Source organism: Scyliorhinus torazame, chromosome 6 (assembly GCF_047496885.1).
Source record: "Scyliorhinus torazame isolate Kashiwa2021f chromosome 6, sScyTor2.1, whole genome shotgun sequence".
Lineage (NCBI taxonomy): Eukaryota > Metazoa > Chordata > Chondrichthyes > Carcharhiniformes > Scyliorhinidae > Scyliorhinus > Scyliorhinus torazame.
In genome coordinates, this window is record NC_092712.1 from 299824845 (window position 1) to 299845568 (window position 20724).

The window sequence follows — 20724 nt, forward strand, 5'->3', positions numbered from 1 at the left end:
TTCATGATTTATATGTTGTAGAATATAACTTTTAGTTTCAGGAATACAACTTTGAGGTTGAAGGTTACAGATTATATCTAATATAAGTTAGAAGGGTACATCTGGTTGGCAAATATCTATAATGTAAATGCAATGCATTTACACAAGGACCCGGGCAAAGGTGACTGATGATGAGGGTGGGAGGGGATCTTGCAGGTGGGAATGCGAGTGGCTATTAGAAGAACTTCCCTACCCGATGCTGGGTCCCTCAATCAGGTAAATAAAAAATAAAATAGATAATCTTTTATTAGTATCACAAATAGGCTTACATTAACACTGCAATGAAGTTACTGTGAAAAGCCCCAAGGCGCCACATTCCGGCACCTGTCCACCTGTCCGGGTACACAGAGGGAGAATTCATCCAAATCACCGAACAAGCACCTCTTTCGGGACTTGTGGGAGGAAAACCGAGCACAGGGAGGAAACCCACGCAGACACGGGGAGAACGTGCAGATTCTTCACAGACAGTGACCCAAGCCTGGGAATCGAACCTGGGACCCTGGCATTGTGAAGGGAAAGTGCTAACCACTGTGTTACTGTGCCACCCAATACTGAGTGTCTTTAAACCAAGGAACCCCCTGGGAGCCTGAAAATAAACAGGGTTTACTTTTCAGGCTTTCCGCATGGTGAAGTCCCCCAACTGCTGCTACGAGGCCCCTTGAATAGGCATTTGTTGTCCACCATGGGCCTCAATTGGGAGCCGTGTGAGAATGCTTGCCACAGGCCTCCATACAACGGACTTAAATAGGGTAGTGGTAGCATCCTCACATGCCACCAAATCCATCTGAATAAATGAGATACCCTACCACTAAGCACGGCACAAGGGAAAGCATTAAGTTCTGTTGTAAGGGTCAGCATTATAGGTCAGCAATTACTGAAATGTGACTAAGATGCGGAGTAGAAGGAGAAGAAATGAAATAGACAGGATCAAAAATGTGTTTAAAAATTCAGACATGTTAAGGTGGTTTCTTTATAAATTGGAAAATATTTATAGTTGATTAACAATTCTTGCAAGTTATTATTTTGATAATGTATTATTGTTTATTTAATTTTTTTGGAACTATGCTCTTTCTGTAATATTTTAGTTTCAGCTTAATTTCACAACTTTGAGAATCAAAATACACAGGCCTGAATCTTCCGCAAAGCAGCAAACATTGTCGGATTGTCAGTCTGCACAAACATTTCCACGCTTAGACACTACTCCGTATTTCTGGCTTCTCCAGAAATGTGTAGCGCAGTGTCTACTGGAGAACTCCATCACAGCGCTGCAGTGTCGGGGAAAGGCAAGGCACACCTTTTTTAAAAAACGACAATAACTGCTGTAAAGTAGCTATAAAATTCCAGTGTGAATGTCAGTGAATGGGTAGGGTGGGTGAGGTAAGTGGATATGGTGGCAGGTGTGTTAGATCCCCCTTTGCTGGGTTAGGCTTTTGATCACAGTCGACGGACATTTAAAAAAAAAAGATGACTTTTGGTCATTCCAGCGTGATCAGGTTCCGATTCTATTAAGTTACATTCACACATCTACAAAATGCTTACGGTGAACTCAGTCTGCTTCCTTTATTTGATCATGTTTCATTGTTGTTAGTAAGTTAATGATGGAAAACTGATTATGCCTTTATGAAGGCACAAAGAAATTGGTGGAAATACTTGAAACAAATCAAAAAGGTTGCACAGTATTTACTTAGTTTTGATTACATACAAGGTGAAATACATGAAGACTTAGTTCATTAACTTGATATTTTGAACACACATCAATTAGTTGGCAGAAAACGCTTCTGAATGAAGCATGAAATTAAAGCAATGGAAGTCTCACAATTTTCACAATTCATGCTGTGTAAGTCTAATGATGGAAAGCATTGCACAAATACTGTGTCTTTAGATGCTTCAAGTCTTCTGAAAGGCCCAAAAATAACAGGATAATCACTTGAAAATTCAGCGAGACAATTCTCTTTTGGATCTGAACTCACTAGTGCCTTTTTAATCCTCTCTTCTAATCATTTTGTCTCCCCAAGTTCGCAATTGAATTCAGGTTCAGAACACTGAATCTGACACGAAAATAAACTACCAACGTGTTTCAACTTTTCAAAGTGTACTTGGCAAATATCGAGGTAACTATTAATATACTTTTAGAAGCAGCATTTTTAGAATTTTACTTCAGCCTTTCCAAGCAAGAATTTGATTTTGTTGGGAGAAATGGAAAAGTAGAAACATATTTTAAAAGAGGGTTATATTTTGTCATGCTGTGAGGCTTTGCAGTATAACGGATCTACATATCTCCAGGGCCTTTTCCACATTATGTCTTCACCGGGCCTCGCGAGGAAGGTCGAAAGCAAGTGAGCTGTAAGTGCATGCTGCTCTTGAACGTGTTGAGCAGCTCTTCAAGTAACCTACAAAGACGAAAAGGTAGTTAGTTTACAGTCCTGTCCCAGTAATTGACAATCACATTTTATTTGAAGAAAGATTGTAATTAAAAAAGATAAACGCTCTCAATTAAGAAAATGATTAATCTTAATTTGCCATTGAACAATTTAATCTGATAATCATGGTTTTAGTACCCATTTTCGTTTTATGAATGCAAATATTATTTTCATCTGAACATAACACAGAATTTTTTTTTTCCTATTTCTGGAATAGCAACTTGAAATAAATGGAACACATTTACAAAAATTAGTAATTAGCTGGCATGGATTTGGGCTGCGATGTGGTGGTGGTGACGGTACAGACCCTTTTCTGATTCGAGCTGTGACTGGGAGTGGGGTGGCGGTGGTGGGGGAATTACTGCTGATTTGGTTCTGATTTGGGCTGTAACAGACTAACACCGAGTCTGGGGGCTGGGCCATAGAACATAGAACATAGAAAATACAGCACAGAACAGGCCCTTCGGCCCACGATGTTGTGCCGAACCTTTGTCCTAGATTAATCATAGATTATCATTGAATCTACAGTGCAGAAGGAGGCCATTCGGCCCCCTGAGTCTGCACCAGCTCTTGGAAAGAGCACCCTACCCAAACTCAACACCTCCACCCAACACCAAGGGCAATTTGGACATTAAGGGCAATTTATCATTGGCCAATTCACTTAACCCGCACATCTTTGGACTGTGGGAGGAAACCGGAGCACCCGGAGGAAACCCACGCAGACACGGGGAGGACGTGCAGACTCCGCACAGACAATGACCCAAGCCGAAATCGAACCTGGGACCATGGATCTGTGAAGCAATTGTGCTATCCACAATGCTACCGTGCTGCCCTTAAGAACAAATAAATCTACACTATATAATTTTCCCGTAATCCATGTACCTATCCAACAGCTGCTTGAAGGTCACTAATGTTTCCGACTCAACTACTTCCACAGGCAGTGCATTCCATGCCCCCACTACTCTCTGAGTAAAGAACCTACCTCTGATATCCCTCCTATATCTTCCACCTTTCACCTTAAATTTATGTCCCCTTGTAATGGTGTGTTCCACCTGGGGAAAAAGTCTCTGACTGTCTACTCTATCTATTCCCCTGATCATCTTATAAACCTCTATCAAGTCGCCCCTCATCCTTCTCCGCTCTAATGAGAAAAGGCCTAGCACCCTCAACCTTTCCTCGTAAGACCTACTCTCCATTCCAGGCAACATCCTGGTAAATCTTCTTTGCACCTTTTCCAGAGCTTCCACATCCTTCCTAAAATGAGGCGACCAGAACTGTACACAGTACTCCAAATGTGGCCTTACCAAAGTTTTGTACAGCTGCATCATCACCTCACGGCTCTTAAATTCAATCCCTCTGTTAATGAACGCGAGCACACCATAGGCCTTCTTCACAGCTCTATCCACTTGAGTGGCAACTTTCAAAGATGTATGAACATAGACCCCAAGGTCTCTCTGCTCCTCCACAATGCCAAGAACTCTACCGTTAACCCTGTATTCCGCATTCATATTTGTCCTTCCAAAATGGACAACCTCACACTTTTCAGGGTTAAACTCCATCTGCCACTTCTCAGCCCAGCTCTGCATCCTATCTATGTCTCTTTGCAGCCGACAACAGCCCTCCTTACTATCCACAACTCCACCAATCTTCGTATCGTCTGCAAATTTACTGACCCACCCTTCAACTCCCTCATCCAAGTCATTAATGAAAATCACAAACAGCAGAGGACCCAGAACTGATCCCTGCGGTACACCACTGGTAACTGGGATCCAGGCTGAATATTTGCCATCCACCACCACTCTCTGACTTCTATCGGTTAGCCAGTTCGTTATCCAACTGGCCAAATTTCCCACTATCCCATGCCTCCTTACTTTGTGCAGAAGCCTACCATGGGGAACTTTATCAAATGCCTTACTAAAATCCATGTACACTACATCCACTGCTTTACCTTCATCCACATGCTTGGTCACCTCCTCAAAGAATTCAATAAGATTTGTAAGGCAAGACCTACCCCTCACAAATCCGTGCTGACTATCCCTAATCAAGCAGTGTCTTTCCAGATGCTCAGAAATCCTATCCTTCAGTACCCTTTCCATTACTTTGCCTACCACCGAAGTAAGACTAACTGGCCTGTAATTCCCAGGGTTATCCCTAGTTCCTTTTTTGAACAGGGGCACGACATTCGCCACTCTCCAATCCCCTGGTACCACCCCTGTTGACAGTGAGGACGAAAAGATAATTGCCAACGGCTCTGCAATTTCATCTCTTGCTTCCCATAGAATCCTTGGATATAACCCGTCAGGCCCGGGGGACTTGTCTATCCTCAAGTTTTTCAAAATGCCCAACACATCTTCCTTCCTAACAAGTATTTCCTCGAGCTTACCAATCTGTTTCACACTGTCCTCTCCAACTGTCCTCTCCAACAATATCGCCCCATGGTCTGAGGCTGTGAAGTGGTGTACCCCGTGATTACCCAGGCTTCACCAAATTGCTGGTAGACGTTTTAAAAGTGTTTCCAGTCAAAAGAAAAACTAGAATAGATCCCAGTTACCAGTGGCGTACCGCAGGGATCAGTTCTGGGTCCTCTGCTGTTTGTGATTTTCATTAATGACTTGGATGAGGGAGTTGAAGGGTGGGTCAGTAAATTTGCAGATGATACGAAGATTGGTGGAGTTGTGGATAGTAAGGAGGGCTGTTGTCGGCTGCAAAGAGACATAGATAGGATGCAGAGCTGGGCTGAGAAGTGGCAGATGGAGTTTAACCCTGAAAAGTGTGAGGTTGTCCATTTTGGAAGGACAAATATGAATGCGGAATACAGGGTTAACGGTAGAGTCTTGGCAATGTGGAGGAGCAGAGAGATCTTGGGGTCTATGTTCATACATCTTTGAAAGTTGCCACTCAAGTGGATAGAGCTGTGAAGAAGGCCTATGGTGTGCTCGCGTTCATTAACAGAGGGATTGAATTTAAGAGCCGTGAGGTGATGATGCAGCTGTACAAAACTTTGGTAAGGCCACATTTGGAGTACTGTGTACAGTTCTGGTCGCCTCATTTTAGGAAGGATGTGGAAGCTTTGGAAAAGGTGCAAAGAAGATTTACCAGGATGTTGCCTGGAATGGAGAGTAGGTCTTACGAGGAAAGGTTGAGGGTGCTAGGCCTTTTCTCATTAGAACGGAGAAGGATGAGGGGCGACTTGATAGAGGTTTATAAGATGATCAGGGGAATAGATAGAGTAGACAGTCAGAGACTTTTTCCCCGGGTGGAACAAACCATTACAAGGGGACATAATTTAAGGTGAAAGGTGGAAGATATAGGAGGGATATCAGAGGTAGGTTCTTTACCCAGAGAGTAGTGGGGGCATGGAATGCACTGCCTGTGGAAGTAGTTGAGTCGGAAACATTAGGGACCTTCAAGCAGCTATTGGATAGGTACATGGATTACGGTTAAATGATATAGTGTAGATTTATTTGTTCTCAAGGGCAGCACGGTAGCATTGTGGATAGCACAATTGCTTCACAGCTCCAGGGTCCCAGGTTCGATTCCGGCTTGGGTCACTGACTGTGCGGAGTCTGCACGTCCTCCCCGTGCCTGCGTGGGTTTCCTCCGGGTGCTCCGGTTTCCTCCCACAATCCAAAGATGTGCAGGTTAGGTGAATTGGCCAATGATAAATTGCCCTTAATGTCCAAATTGCCCTTGGTGTTGGGTGAAGGTGTTGAGTTTGGGTAGGGTGCTCTTTCCAAGAGCCGGTGCAGACTCAAAGGGCCGAATGGCCTCCTTCTGCACTGTAAATTCAATGATAATCTATGATTAATCTAGGACAAAGGTTCGGCACAACATCGTGGGCCGAAGGGCCTGTTCTGTGCTGTATTTTCTATGTTCTATGTTCTATGTAATCAGGAATGTAACCTTTTGGTCAGTCTAGGAAGTGGATGGCTGATCAGGGTCATATCAAATTAAGCATTGAATTGCCTCTTGGAGCATGCTGGGGTAGCACTCCCCTGCATACATACTGGTACTGAATAAACTGCTGCTTGATTCGCCTACAGCTGATCCGGTCTTTAGATACTCCACAACAGCTGCGACCTATGGCAGGAAGGGGGATGGGCAGATATGGAATCGAGGTGTGTGACGGGTGGCCATGGGTTCAAGATATATTCGAGGGGACTGGGTCCTTATCTTGCACCAAAAGACATTTTGAAAGATGCTAAAACATATTTATTCCATTAACCTCAAAACTTCAGAACTATTACTGTGCTCAATAAATCACTTATCTTTAGTTGTAACATTCCTCATCCATTGATTTAAGTCGGCATACACACCTTGGGCGAGATTCTCCGACCCCTCGCCGGGTCAGAGAATCGCCGGGGGCTGGCGTGAATCCCGCCCCCGCCGGTTGCCGAATTCTTCTGCACCGGATATTCGGCGGGGGCGGGAATCGTGCCGCGCCGGTTGGCGGGCCCCCCCCCCCCCCGCGATTCTCTGGCCCGTATGGACTGAAGTCCCGCCGCTAAAATGCCTGTCCCGCCGGTGTAGATTAAACCACCTACCTTACCGGCGGGACAAGGCGGGCGGGCGCGGGCGGGCTCCATGGTCCTGGGGGGGGGGGGGGGGGGGGGGGGGGGCGCGGGGCGATCTGGCCCCGGGGGGTGCCCCCACGGTGGCCTGGCCCGCGATCGGGGCCCACCGATCCACGGGCGGGCCTGTGCCGTGGGGGCACTCTTTCCCTTCCGCCTTCGCCATGGTCTCCACCATGGCGGAGGCGGAAGAGACTCCCTCCACTGCGCATGCGCGGGAATGCAGTCAGCGGCCGCTAATGCTCCCGCGCATGCGCCGCCCGGAGATGTCATTTCCACGCCAGCTGGTGGGGCACCAAAGGCCTTTTCCGCCAGCTGGCGGGGCGGAAATTCGTCCGGCGCGGGCCTAGCCCCTTAAGGTTGGGGCTCGGCCCCCCCAAGATGCGGAGCATTCCGCACCTTTGGGGCAGCGCGATGCCCGACTGATTTGCACCGTTTTGGGTGCCAGTCGGCGGACATCGCGCCGATACCGGAGAATTTCGCCCCAGATGTGTATTTTAGGATATTTCAACAGGTGAACGTTTCAGAAATTTTTGACCATATTTCTTTAAGTCAATTTTTTTGACCATTATAACCAGCAATAGATAAGGTGAAAAAATACAAAAAGCTGTTTGTCCCTCACTTTATTTGATGAAACTTCTTAAAATGAGCCAAGAAACCTTCTCTGGAATTTACGACTTCCAAATTGTGTCAATAGATTCAACTTTTTGGTGGAGGGGGTGGCCAGGCAGAAGGGTGAAATAGAATTCCATTTGTAATATTGAAGTTAGATGATGTGATTAGCTGTAAAGCTCAGAGATCTACTTTTACCTTAATTCTGTAACCCACCTTGTCACTGATTCAGACATTGTAGATGGCTGGACAAAGTTCCTTTGGCAGGGAGATGTTTCTTGGTTTTTAGCTGGAAGATTCCAGCTGGGGACCTTATAAAGTTACCAGCGAGCTTATCTTAAGTTGCTAGATGTCAAGGAAGGTAAACAGCAATGACCATATTTGTTTTACTCTACTGAAGGAGCTAATATCAAACCCCAACCAATTGATAACTACTTTTAAAAACTAAGTTCTTTCAGGGTTGATTGCAAAGAGCATCAAGTTATAGAAACATTTGAGAAACTTACTTTTTATCAGCTCCATTGGGAAGCTGGGGCAGTGCTTCAATTGCCTGCTTGAAGCTATAACTAGAGACACAGTGAGAGACAAATAGATTTATATAGAATTTAGTTCAAATTCTTCTCAAAAATAACATTAAATTAAATACTTTTAAGGCAATAGATTCAAACTCAATTTTAAAAAGAATAATACCGATTAAGTAGGAAAGTCTGTCTAAATTAGATCAGATAGCACAAGATTAGTATGAAATACTGATTTGACAATTTTTTGCCTTAAAAAGAATGTTCAAAGTCTATACTGATAATAGGTTTCTATTGAATGTTTGGGCAAGAATCTGACTTAATGAACATCCATTTACAATAAGTGGTTGAACAGATTCCCTCATGAGTTCCATTTGTTCAGAACTGAAGTATTTTAAGAATTTCTCACATTTTGGCCTACAAGTTTGACTTTCTACTCTATATATGGTCATAGAATTCCCAGAGTGCAGGAGGAGGTCATTCGGCCCATCAAGTATGCACCAGCCCTCTGATAGAGTATTCTACCCAAACTCACTTCCCCACCTATCTCAATAACTCCTTAACCTAACTTACACATCTCTTTTGAACACTAAGGGGCAATTTAGCACAGCCAATCCACCTAACCTGCACATCTTTGGACTGTGGGAGGAAACCGGAGCACCCGGAGGAAACCCACGAAGACATCGGGAGAAAGTGCAAACTCCACACAGACGCACCCAAGGCTGGAATCGAACCCGGGTCCCTGGCGCTGTGAGATAGCAGTGCTAACCACTGTGCCACCGTGCCACCCACACTTTATGCCTTGATAACAGTTCAGTATGTCCCTCCCTGAACAAATAATTCTGATGGTAAAGATTAGACCTTGAGATGCTTTCCGCTTAATGGCTGAGGCTTTAGTGCAACTATAATAAAGGCCTTAAGCAGTACAAAAGTGGAAATAGCCCCTCACCAGGATGACAACTGAAACTGTACATCATCAATGGTTAAAAAGGACAGTGCCAGAATTGTGTTATGTTTTACTCATTTGATGGTGAAATGTCACGTTTCACTGAAGATGCTAAATGGTTGGGCAGGGATGTGCAAGTACTTCTAACAATTAAAAGTATTGTTTTACTTAATTGAAGAGACAAGTGCCTGGAGGATACAGTTCAGCAAGTTCCCCCAGGACTCTGTTCTAGCCTCAACCCTTCTCAATCTCAAAATCAACACCCTGCCCCCAATCTGTCTCAGAAGTTCATCTATGCTCTGCCTCTCAGACTCGGACATTTTCTACACTAGAGACAACACTAAACAAAGATGTTGCAAAGCTAGCCAAATACTGCAGGACATGGTGCCTTCTGTCCAGCAGCAACAAAAGTCTCAAGTAGACTCCACCTCCACAATGCTAGAGCCAAGAGGGACCTCAACATCTCCTTGAATGGCAAGAGACTGAATCACGAACATCCCATTTACCTTTGTATACTCTTGACCAAATATTGACGAACAAAATATAATATAATATTTATTAGTGTCACAAGTAAGTTTACATTACCACTGCAATGAAGTGGAGATGCCGGCGTTGGACAGGGGTGGGCACAGTAAGATGTCTTAGAATACCAGATTAAAGTCCAACAGGTTCGTTTCAAATCACGGGCTTTCGGAGCACGGCTCCTTCATCATGTGAGTCAGGTACACCGAGGGAGAATTCAGAATGTCCAATTCACCTACTAAGGACGTCTTTCGGTACTTGTGGGAGCAAACCGGAGCACCCGCAGACACGGGGAGAACAGACAGCGACCAAAGTCAGGAATCTAACCCGGGTCCCTGGTGCTGTGAAGCAACAGTGCTAATCCCTGTGCTGCCCATCTAGAACATGAGTAAGACGGCAGCAAAGCTCAAAATGTGAAACAACCTTCTCAGTAAACCTGCTGGCTCTTCATGGTGTGCAGATGCTCAAGACTTAAGGACCTCAACTCTTGCCATTGTCTTCTCAGCTGTAGAGTACTGTGAACAGTATGGTACAACTCATTCCATACCAGTCTTGTAGCCATACAGCTCAACACAACCAAGTGCATCCTCTCAGGTACTCTCCACCCAACTCACCACCCCTGGCTCCCAGTCCTGAGCAACATCCCACCCCGTTGTACAAGAAAGGAGATTTCAACAAGAAAGCTCCTGAAGAAGGTTTACATCAATCCAAGCCTGTCGCTATACAAGGACCTTACCATCCACCTGCTGCTTGCCCCCATCACCCCAACGGTATGACTAAGTCCACCATGTCAAGGCAGAGGCCCTGTCGTAACAGGAATGGAACCACCACGTCACCATTCAAAACTACTTCCTCATCTGAGATCCCACAGTCCACCCACCTGGCTTCAACCTGCCACGCCAATATTGGGCACTCCTCAACCGTTTCTGCACTGCCCAAGGTCTTGTTGCAACAAATAGGTACAATGAGGCCTCGCAGGGAATCAGGGAAGCTATTGCCTGCCTGGCTTGGTGATTACGGCACGCACTAAACAAAAAATTAATTGAACTAACAACTTTTTCAAAGCTCTGTTGAAAGTTGCAATAATCAAACTTGATAAAAATATGACTTAAAGTTCCATCTTACTTGCTTTCAGGAGTCAGGAATGAGGCAACAGCATCTCTAAGAGCACAAATTTCCAATCTAGCCTAAAGAAAGAAACATATAAAATGAGTGTGGACTAAACATTATAACATTAAATAAGGTTTTTTGTGAGATAAATATCCTTTCATTCATGATGTTTAACAATGGATACTTGTAATACTGTTGAGCACTGTACTGCGACACACACATCATTGAAAAATGTCTGAACTTTTTGTTTAGAATACACGGCCTGAAGAGAAATTATTAAACCTTACCTTCCAATCTAGTGATTAAAATGTGGATTTTATTTCATAGCCATGTGGAATAAGTGGCAGGTTCATACTGTATTACATACATGTTTGTGTCAAGAATCATATAATATCTGAAATTGCCATGCTACTGCAAGTCTTCTATTGAAAAAGAGTTAGTGACTTCCGGGTGCGGCGATGACCAGCTAGGTCGCACGTTTCGGCAGCTCCCGGTGGAACGGAATTTTGGGCTCTTGATAGGAGCCCCAACGGCAATTTTAACGGCAAAAAACACTGTGCTGTAATCCAGAAGGAAATCCCCCCTGGACACGGATGGAAAAAAGAGAGGAAAGTGGCCGGATTGCGGTGGATCCTCTAGAGCAGCGGCCAGGAAGGCAGGCACAAAGCAAGATGGCGTCGGAAGGAGGCAGTTTAATCTGGGGCCCTGACCAACAAGAGTTCCTGCGGCGTTGCGTGGAAGAACTCAAAAAGGAGATGAAGAAGGAGCTGTTGGCCCCGATATTACAAGCGATTGAGGGGCTAAAGGAGGAGCAAAAGACCCAGGAACAGGAGCTTCGGGTCGTGAAGGCAAAGACTGCTGAGAATGAGGACGACATACAGGGCCTGGTGGTGAAAACGGAGATGCACGAGGCACAACACAAAAGGTGTGTGGAAAGGCTGGACGTGCTGGAGAATAATGCGAGGAGGAAGAATTTAAGGATTCTTGGTCTTCCCGAAGGTGTAGAAGGTGCAGACGTCGGGGCATATGTGAGCACGATGCTGCACTCGTTAATGGGATCGGAGGCCCCGACGGGTCCGCTGGAGGTGGAGGGAGCCTATCGAGTTATGGCGCGAAGACCGAGGGCTGGAGAAATTCCTCGAGCCATAGTGGTGAGATTTCTCCGATACAAGGACAGAGAGATGGTCCTCAGATGGGCAAAGAAAACTCGGAGCAGTAGGTGGGAGAACGCGGTGATCCGCGTATATCAAGATTGGAGTGCGGAGGTGGCGAGAAGGAGGGCAAGCTTTAATCGGGCCAAGGCGGTGCTGCACAAACGGAAGATTAAATTTGGAATGCTGCAACTGGCAAGACTGTGGGTCACACATCAAGGGAAACACCACTACTTTGAAACGGCAGACGAGGCGTGGACATTTATTGTCGAGGAGAAACTGGAGTGAGCGGGCCATAAAAAGAACGTTTGGGACAAAGTGGGGGGGGGGGGTGAATATGTGGGATGAAGGGGGGGGAGAAGAGGGAAGAGATGACTTCCCAAGTTGTTAATCCTGCGACCTTGTAACTTTTCACTCTTCCCCATGTCGTGGGGGAGGGAGGATGAGGAGCTGAGGGCGCCGGCCATTGGGGGCGGGGCCAAAAGGGAAGCGCGGGCTTTGTTCCCACGCTATGGTAATCACGGCGGGAACAGGGAAGCAGGAAGGAGGGGGCCTCGCACAGTGTGAGCCGAGGTCACGGGGGGAAGCCTAGGTCGGCCAGAGTTTGCTGACTTCTGGGAGCAACATGGGGGGTGCAATTACGCTAGTTTGGGATCTAGCGGGGGGGGGGGGTTAACTGGGTTGCTGCTGCTGGGAGAAGGGGGAGCTGGTATGGGGGGGGGGGGAGGGGTGGTCGGGGCGGGGGGGCGCCGCTTGGGGGAGATATGGCTACGTGGGAACCGGGTGAGGAGCTGGATTGAAAAAGGAGGTGGCTAGTCGTCAAGGGGGGGGCGGGGTAAAGAGCCCCCCAACCCGGTTGATCACGTGGAATGTGAGAGGGCTGAATGGGCCGATTAAGAGGGCACGGGTACTCGCACACCTAAAGAAACTTAAGGCAGATGTGGTTATGCTTCAGGAGACACATCTGAAGCTGATAGAACATAGAACATAGAACATAGAAAATACAGCACAGAACAGGCCTTTGGCCCACGATGTTGTGCCGAACTTTTGTCCTTGATTAAGAACAAATTAATCTACACCCCATCATTCTACCGTAATCCATGTACCTATCCAATAGCCGCTTGAAGGTCCCTAATGTTTCCAACTCAACTACTTCCACAGGCAGTGCATTCCATGCTCCCACTACTCTCTGGGTAAAGAACCTACCTCTGACATCCCCCCTATATCTTCCACCATTCACCTTAAATTTATGTCCCCTTGTAATGGTTTGTTCACCTGAGGAAAAAGTCTCTGACTGTCTACTCTATCTATTCCCCTGATCATCTTATAAACCTCTATCAAGTCGCCCCTCATCCTTCTCCGGTCTAATGAGAAAAGGCCTAGCACCCTCAACCTTTCCTCATAAGACCTACTCTCCATTCCAGGCAACATCCTGGTAAATCTCCTTTGCACCTTTTCCAAATCTTCCACATCCTTCCTAAAATGAGGCGACCAGAACTGTACACAATACTCCAAATGTGGCCTTACCAAGGTTTTATACAGCTGCATCATCACCTCGTGGCTCTTAAATTCAATCCCTCTGCTAATGAACGCTAGCACACCATAGGCCTTCTGCACAGCTCTAGCCACTTGAGTGGCAACTTTCAAAGATCTAGGAACATAGACCCCAAGATCTCTCTGCTCCTCAACATTTCCAAGAACCCTACCGTTAACCCTGTATTCCGCATTCATATTTGTCCTTCCAAAATGGACAACCTCACAGACCAGGTCAGACTACGCAAAGGATGGGTGGGGCAGGTGTTTCATTCGGGGCTAGACGCAAAAAACAGGGGGGTGGCCATACTAGTGGGGAAGCGGGTAATGTTTGAGGCAAAGACTATAGTGGTGGATAGTGGGGGCAGATACGTGATGGTGAGTGGCAAATTGCAAGGGGAGGCGGTGGTATTAGTGAACGTGTATGCCCCGAACTGGGATGATGCCAACTTTATGAGGTGTATGTTAGGACGAATCCCGGACCTAGAAGTGGGGAAGTTGGTAACGGGTGGAGATTTTAATACAGTGCTGGACCCAGGGCTGGACAGATCGAGGTCCAGGACCGGAAGGAGGCCGGCTGCAGCTAGGGTGCTTAAGGACTTTATGGAGCAGATGGGAGGAATAGACCCCTGGAGATTTAGTAGACCTAGGAGTAAGGAGTTTTCGTTTTTCTCCTATGTCCACAAAGTTTATTCACGAATAGATTTTTTTGTTTTGGGAAGGGCACTGATCCCAAAGGTGACGGGGACGGAGTACATGGCTATAGCCATTTCGGATTATGCTCCACATTGGGTGGACCTGGAGATAGGGGAAGAAAAACAACAGCGTCCACCCTGGAGAATGGACATGGGATTATTGGCAGATGAGGGGGTGTGCTTAAGGGTGAGGGGGTGTATTGAAAGGTACTTGGAACTCAATGATAATGGGGAGGTACAGGTGGGAGTGGTCTGGGAGGCGCTGAAGGCAGTGGTTAGAGGGGAGCTGATATCTATTAGGGCACATAAAGGAAAGCAGGAGGGTAGGGAAAGGGAGCGGTTCATAGAATCATAGAATTTACAGTGCAGAAGGAGGCCATTCGGCCCATCGAGTCTGCACCGGCTCTTGGAAAGAGCACCCCACCCAAGGTCCACACCTCCACCCTATCCCCATAACCCAGTAACCCCACCCTACACTAAGGGCAATTTTGGACACTATGGACAATTTAGCATGGCCAATCCACCTAACCCGCACATCTTTGGACTGTGGGAGGAAACCGGAGCACCCGGAGGAAACCCACGCACACACGGGGAGGATTTGCAGACTCCGCACAGACAGTGACCCAAGCCGGAATCGAACCTGGGACCCTGGAGCTGTGAAGCATTTGTGCTATCCACAATGCTACCGTGCTGCCCCAAGTTGTTGAAAGAACTTCTGAGGGTGGACAGACAATATGCGGAGGCACCGGAGGAGGGACTGTACAGGGAAAGGCAAAGGCTACATGTAGAATTTGACTTGTTGACTACGGGTAATGCAGAGGCACAATGGAGGAAGGCACAGGGTGTACAGTACGAATACGGGGAGAAGGCGAGCAGGTTGCTGGCCCACCAACTGAGGAAAAGGGGAGCAGCGAGGGAGATAGGGGGGGGTGAGAGATGAGGAGGGCGAGATGGAGCGGGGGGTGGAGAGAGTGAATGGAGGGTTCAAGGCATTTTACGAAAGATTATATGAAGCTCAGCCCCCGGATGGGAAGGAGAGAATGATGTGCTTTCTGGATCAGCTGGAATTTCCTAAGGTGGAGGAGCAGAAGAGGGTGGGACTGGGAGCACAGATTGAGATGGAGGAAGTGGTGAAAGGGATTGGGAGCATGCAGGCGGGGAAGGCCCCGGGACCAGACGGATTCCCAGTTGAATTCTATAGGAAATATATGGACTTGCTGGCCCCGCTACTGATGAGAACCTTTAATGAGGCGAGGGAAAGGGGGCAGCTGCCCCCGACTATGTCAGAGGCAACGATATCGCTCCTCCTAAAGAAGGAAAAAGACCCGCTGCAATGCGGGTCCTACAGGCCCATTTCCCTCCTGAATGTGGACGCTAAGATTCTGGCCAAGGTAATGGCAATGAGGATAGAGGATTGTGTCCCGGGGGTGGTTCATGAGGACCAAACTGGGTTTGTGAAGGGGAGACAGCTGAATACAAATATACGGAGGCTGCTAGGGGTAATGATGATGCCCCCACCAGAGGTGGAAGCGGAGATAGTGGTGGCGATGGATGCCGAGAAAGCATTTGATAGAGTGGAGTGGGATTATTTGTGGGAGGTGCTGAGGAGATTTGGTTTTGGGGATGGGTATATCAGGTGGGTACAGTTGCTGTATAGGGCCCCGATGGCGAGCGTGGTCACGAATGGACGGGGGTCTGACTATTTTCGGCTCCATAGAGGGACGAGGCAGGGATGTCCTCTGTCCCCGTTATTGTTTGCACTGGCGATTGAACCCCCGGCCATAGCATTGAGGGGTTCCAGGAAGTGGAGGGGAGTACTCAGGGGGGGAGAAGAACACGGGGTATCTCTGTATGCGGATGATTTGTTGCTATATGTGGCGGACCCGGCGGAGGGGATGCCAGAGATAATGCGGATACTTAGGGAGTTTGGGGATTTTTCAGGGTATAAACTGAACATGGGGAAAAGTGAGTTGTTTGTGGTGCATCCAGGGGAGCAGAGAGATAGAGGATTTACCGTTGAGGAAGGTAACAAGGGACTTCCGGTACTTGGGGATCCAGATAGCCAAGAATTGGGGTACATTACACAGGCTTAATTTAACGCGGTTGGTGGAACAGATGGAGGAGGACTTTAAGAGATGGGACATGGTGTCCCTGTCATTGGCAGGTAGGGTGCAGGCGGTTAAAATGGTGGTCCTCCCGAGATTCCTTTTTGTGTTTCAGTGCCTCCCGGTGGTGATCACGAAGGCTTTTTTCAAAAGAATCGAGAAGAGTATTATGAGTTTTGTGTGGGCTGGGAAGACCCCGAGAGTGAGGAGGGGATTCTTGCAGCGTAGTAGGGACAGGGGGGGGCTGGCACTACCGAGCCTAAGTGAGTACTACTGGGCCGCCAATGTTTCAATGGTGTGTAAGTGGATGGGAGAAGGGGAGGGAGCGGCGTGGAAGAGATTGGAGAGGGCTTCCTGCAGGGGGACTAGCCTACAAGCAATGGTGACGGCACCGTTGCTGTTCTCACCAAAGAAATACACCACAAGCCCGGTGGTGGTGGCTACATTGAAAATTTGGGGGCAGTGGAGTCGGCATAGGGGAAGGACGGGAGCTTCGGTGCGGTCCCCGATAAGAAACAATCATAGGTTTGTTCCGGGGAGAATGGATGGGGGATTTGGAGCATGGCAAAGAGCTGGGGTAATACAACTGAGAGATCTGTTTGTAGATGGGACGTTTGCGAGTCTGGGAGCGCTGATGGAAAAATATGGGTTGCCCCAAGGGAATGCATTTCAGTACATGCAATTGAGGGCTTTTGCGAGGCAACAGGTGAGGGAATTCCCGCAGCTCCTGACGCAGGAGGTGCAGGATAGAGTGATCTCAGAGACATGGGTGGGGGATGGTAGGGTGTTGGACATATACAGGGAAATGAGGGACGAGGGAGAGATCATGGTGGATGAGCTGAAAGGGAAATGGGAAGAAGAACTGGGGGAGGAGATTGAGGAGGGGCTGTGGGCTGATGCCCTACGTAGGGTAAACTCATCGTCCTCGTGTGCCAGCCTAAGCCTGATACAATTTAAGGTGTTACACAGGGCGCATATGACTGGAGCACGGCTCAGTAAATATTTTGGGGTAGAGGATAGGTGTGCGAGATGCTCGAGAGGCCCAGCGAATCACACCCACATGTTCTGGTCATGCCCGGCACTACAGGGGTTCTGGGTGGGGGTGGCAAAGGTGCTTTCGAAGGTGGTGGGGGTCCAGGTCGAACCAAGCTGGGGGTTGGCTATATTTGGGGTTGTAGAAGAGCCGGGAGTGCAGGAGGCGAGAGAGGCTGACGTGTTGGCCTTTGCGTCCCTAGTAGCCCGGCGCAGGATATTGTTAATGTGGAAGGAAGCCAAACCCCCGGGTGTGGAGACCTGGATAAACGACATGGCAGGGTTTATAAAGTTAGAACGGATTAAGTTCGTGCTAAGGGGTTCGGCTCAGGGGTTCACCAGGCGGTGGCAACCGTTCGTCGATTACCTCACAGAAAGATAGAGGGAATGGAAAAGAAGTAGACAACAGCAGCAACCCGGGGGGGGGGGGGGGGGGGGGGGGGGGGGGAGGAATCGAACGGACTCTCATAGATGTTATTGTATATGTATAATATGTATAGGTATTTGTTATAGGATATTGTATATTGGATTGTTGGATTGTATTTTTGGAGAGTATTTATTTTGGACAAGGCAGTTGCCATTCAGTTTTGTTTTTGTTTATATATTATTTATTTATTTGTTTAAAACTGCCACTGTTATTTATATTGCTTTATTGTTGTGTAAAAGAAACACTACGTACTGTTATGTTTGGCCAAAAATCTTGAATAAAATATATTTATAAAAAAAAAAGAAAAAGAGTTAGTATGCCAACAGATGGATTATTATAATAGATGGCGATGAGTCAAGTTGGCAGGAAATCTGATGCCTATATGCTGTTCCATTTAATGGTAGTATGTAACTTAATTTCTCCACAAGGGAGTCGCTAGTCTCAGCTGCACCACCAAAAAGCAAAAAAATGGAAGACAGGTGGTTTCCCCATAGGGTAGATTTGGCTGGACAGCTGGTTCGCGATGCAGAGCGAAGCCAACAGCGCGGGTTCAATTCCCGTTCTGGCTGAGATTATTCACAAAGGCCCCGCTTTCTCAACCTTGCCCCTTGCCTGAGGTGTAGTTACCCCCAGGTGAAATCACCACCAGTCAGCTCTCCCCCTCACAGAGGAAAGCAGCCTCTGGTCATTTGGACGACGACAACTTTATTTTACTTACTAGATTGGAGGAAGGGAAGGAAACCAGAGAGCAAGTTACCGGAGTTGGCTTTCCACAGTTCTAATGGCCCGTATAATTGATGAGTGAAAATGATAACACACCAACTGGTACAGGAAAAGCATGTAGTTAAAAAAAAAATATGCAAACACTTTTTACTAATTCAATTTGTCCTTAATTTCTTCAATCTATCTGATATACACTAATTATTAGTCTTTAATCGGACCTATCACGGATACAAGTTGAAATGCCTGCTTTTAAATATTGCTTCCAACACTGTCATAAACCAGCAATATCTGTACTTTATGTCCAAAGTCAATCTCATTGGCAGATTCATTTTCTTTGCTTATTAGGTCTCGGCTTTAGTAATGGTAGTACTCTCCCCAGCGTCCTAGTCAATATAAACCTTCAGCATGTACCAGTTTTTAAAAAACTGCTCATTATCACATTGTTCCTTATGCACCAATTAGCATCACCTTTTTCACACTACAACGAGTGATTATACTTCAAAAGTATTTTATTGGCTACAAAATAAATGCTCTGAGACTTTGAGATTGTAAAAGGCACAGCATAAAGTTATTTTCTTTAATCTAATATAAATCTTCAAGAGTGAGGCATCTCAACGATCTCACTTCTGAGAGATGCAGTCATTCCTAAATTCTTGCTGCATATGCAGCTCTGATACTGTTCAGGCTGCACGTCTCCACAATGCTGTCTGATTGGCAGATCATAAGCTTGCTGCTATGTGATGAAAAACTATTGGGCACTGCAGTAGCAGTTCCCTGCTAAATGACAGAGGAACAAGTGGGTTTTGGTTGGAACTGAAAGTATTACCAATTGGATACCCGGTGTTTGTAAATCTCCATGTGACCAATACGGAGTCTGAGGTACTTATTAGGATGATAAGGCACCAGACCTAAATGCGCGCATATGGCAATCTTATCTTTTGAGGGCTGTTGTACCACAGACCACATGTACAAAGGTAGCAGATGCCGTGAACCGTTATATACGGTTTTTAATTTCTGATGAGTATATCATTTTTCTTTGCTAATTAACACTTAGTGATACAAGTACTTATGTGCAGAATAAGGTCCTAGTTTTACTAACCTCCTGTCTATGGCCCCTCTTTTCTCATATTTCCAAGGATAGGAGAGAAAGTGCTTTGCACTTCTACTGCTTATAGCTGACTTACCCTTATTTTGTTAAAATTATGTCGAGTTACTGTCAATTTCAGTTTGTCAGCCAAAGCATGCCAACACAAGATAAGTTTTTTCCCATTATAATTTCTGTCACAAACTGCTTTTTGTTAAAACCACTATAGGATAAATTGGACACTTGTTGCCATTGCTGCTGCTGGGGGTAGAGGTGGTTTTCATTATATTGCCCACTTAAAGGAGCTCCAAATGCTATAAACTAACTTGTGTTTCATTGTGATAAGATGTGATATCTTCAGCGGCCAAGGAGCAATTCCAGAGGAATTATCAAAGCTGGGTCTGTTATACTCGAGACTGATTTGAGGCCAGCCATTACCTACTCAGGTAGAACAGCAGACTGCACCAGAGCTCTTTGGGCATGTCAATGGCGATGTGACTTGAGCACTTGTGCTTGACCAAGGGACCCATCCCCACGGTCAGGCTGTGCCATCTTTTTGTACCAGCAGAAAAGCAGTCTTCAGAGGTTGAAAGTTTAAGGAGCTGATGCACAGGTTTCTCATTAATTTAGATAACTGGAAATGATTGTAAATCATTTGGCTGCACAGTGTGGTTTATTCTGGGCTTGAAAGATAGGAGTCTGGCAAGGATTTCAATAGGAGATTGCACCTTGAAGGTTTGTATGCCCCAGGTATGGATGCACACGAGATGCAAAGAACGTGCTGTAAAGACTAGATGCAGTTTTGACATGAGATAATGACAATGAAATAGCATGCAATCTTTAGGCCATTCATCAGATAAAAGGTCGTGTTGGTTTGTTTCCTTTGCGGATTCCTGCAAGCATGAAGCAAAATTGAGGGCAGCCCCTTGGCTCAGCAAGTAAATGCACCACACTGAATATGGTGGGTAGCACGGTAGCACAAGTGATTAGCACTGTGGCTTCACAGTTCCAGGGTCCCAGGTTCGATTCCCCGCTGGGTCACTGTCTGTGCGGAGTCTGCACGTTCTCCCTGTGTCTGCGTGGGTTTCCTCCGGGTGCTCTGGTTTCCTCCCACGGTCCAAAGATGTGCAGGTTAGGTGGATTGGCCATGCTAAATTGCCCTTAGTGTCCAAAAAGGTTAGGACGGGTTATTGGGTTACGTGGATAGGGTGGAAGTGAGGGCTTAAATGGGTCGGT

At 46.6% G+C, this 20724-nt stretch overlaps 1 protein-coding gene across 3 annotated transcripts in view; it reads right to left on the reverse strand.

Moving 5' to 3' along the window:
- Positions 1-1574: 1574 nt before the first annotated feature.
- exoc2 (exocyst complex component 2) overlaps positions 1575-20724 on the reverse strand; it is a 323421-nt gene continuing 304271 nt past the window's right edge. For all 3 annotated transcript variants that reach the window (XM_072509914.1, XM_072509916.1, XM_072509915.1), the window contains exons 26-28: positions 10754-10815; positions 8149-8208; positions 1575-2429 (exon numbers count right to left, since the gene is read on the reverse strand). In XM_072509914.1, coding sequence (XP_072366015.1) covers positions 2336-2429; positions 8149-8208; positions 10754-10815 — 216 coding nt within the window. In that variant the 3' untranslated portion in view covers positions 1575-2335. The remainder of the gene's footprint in view (positions 2430-8148; positions 8209-10753; positions 10816-20724) is intronic.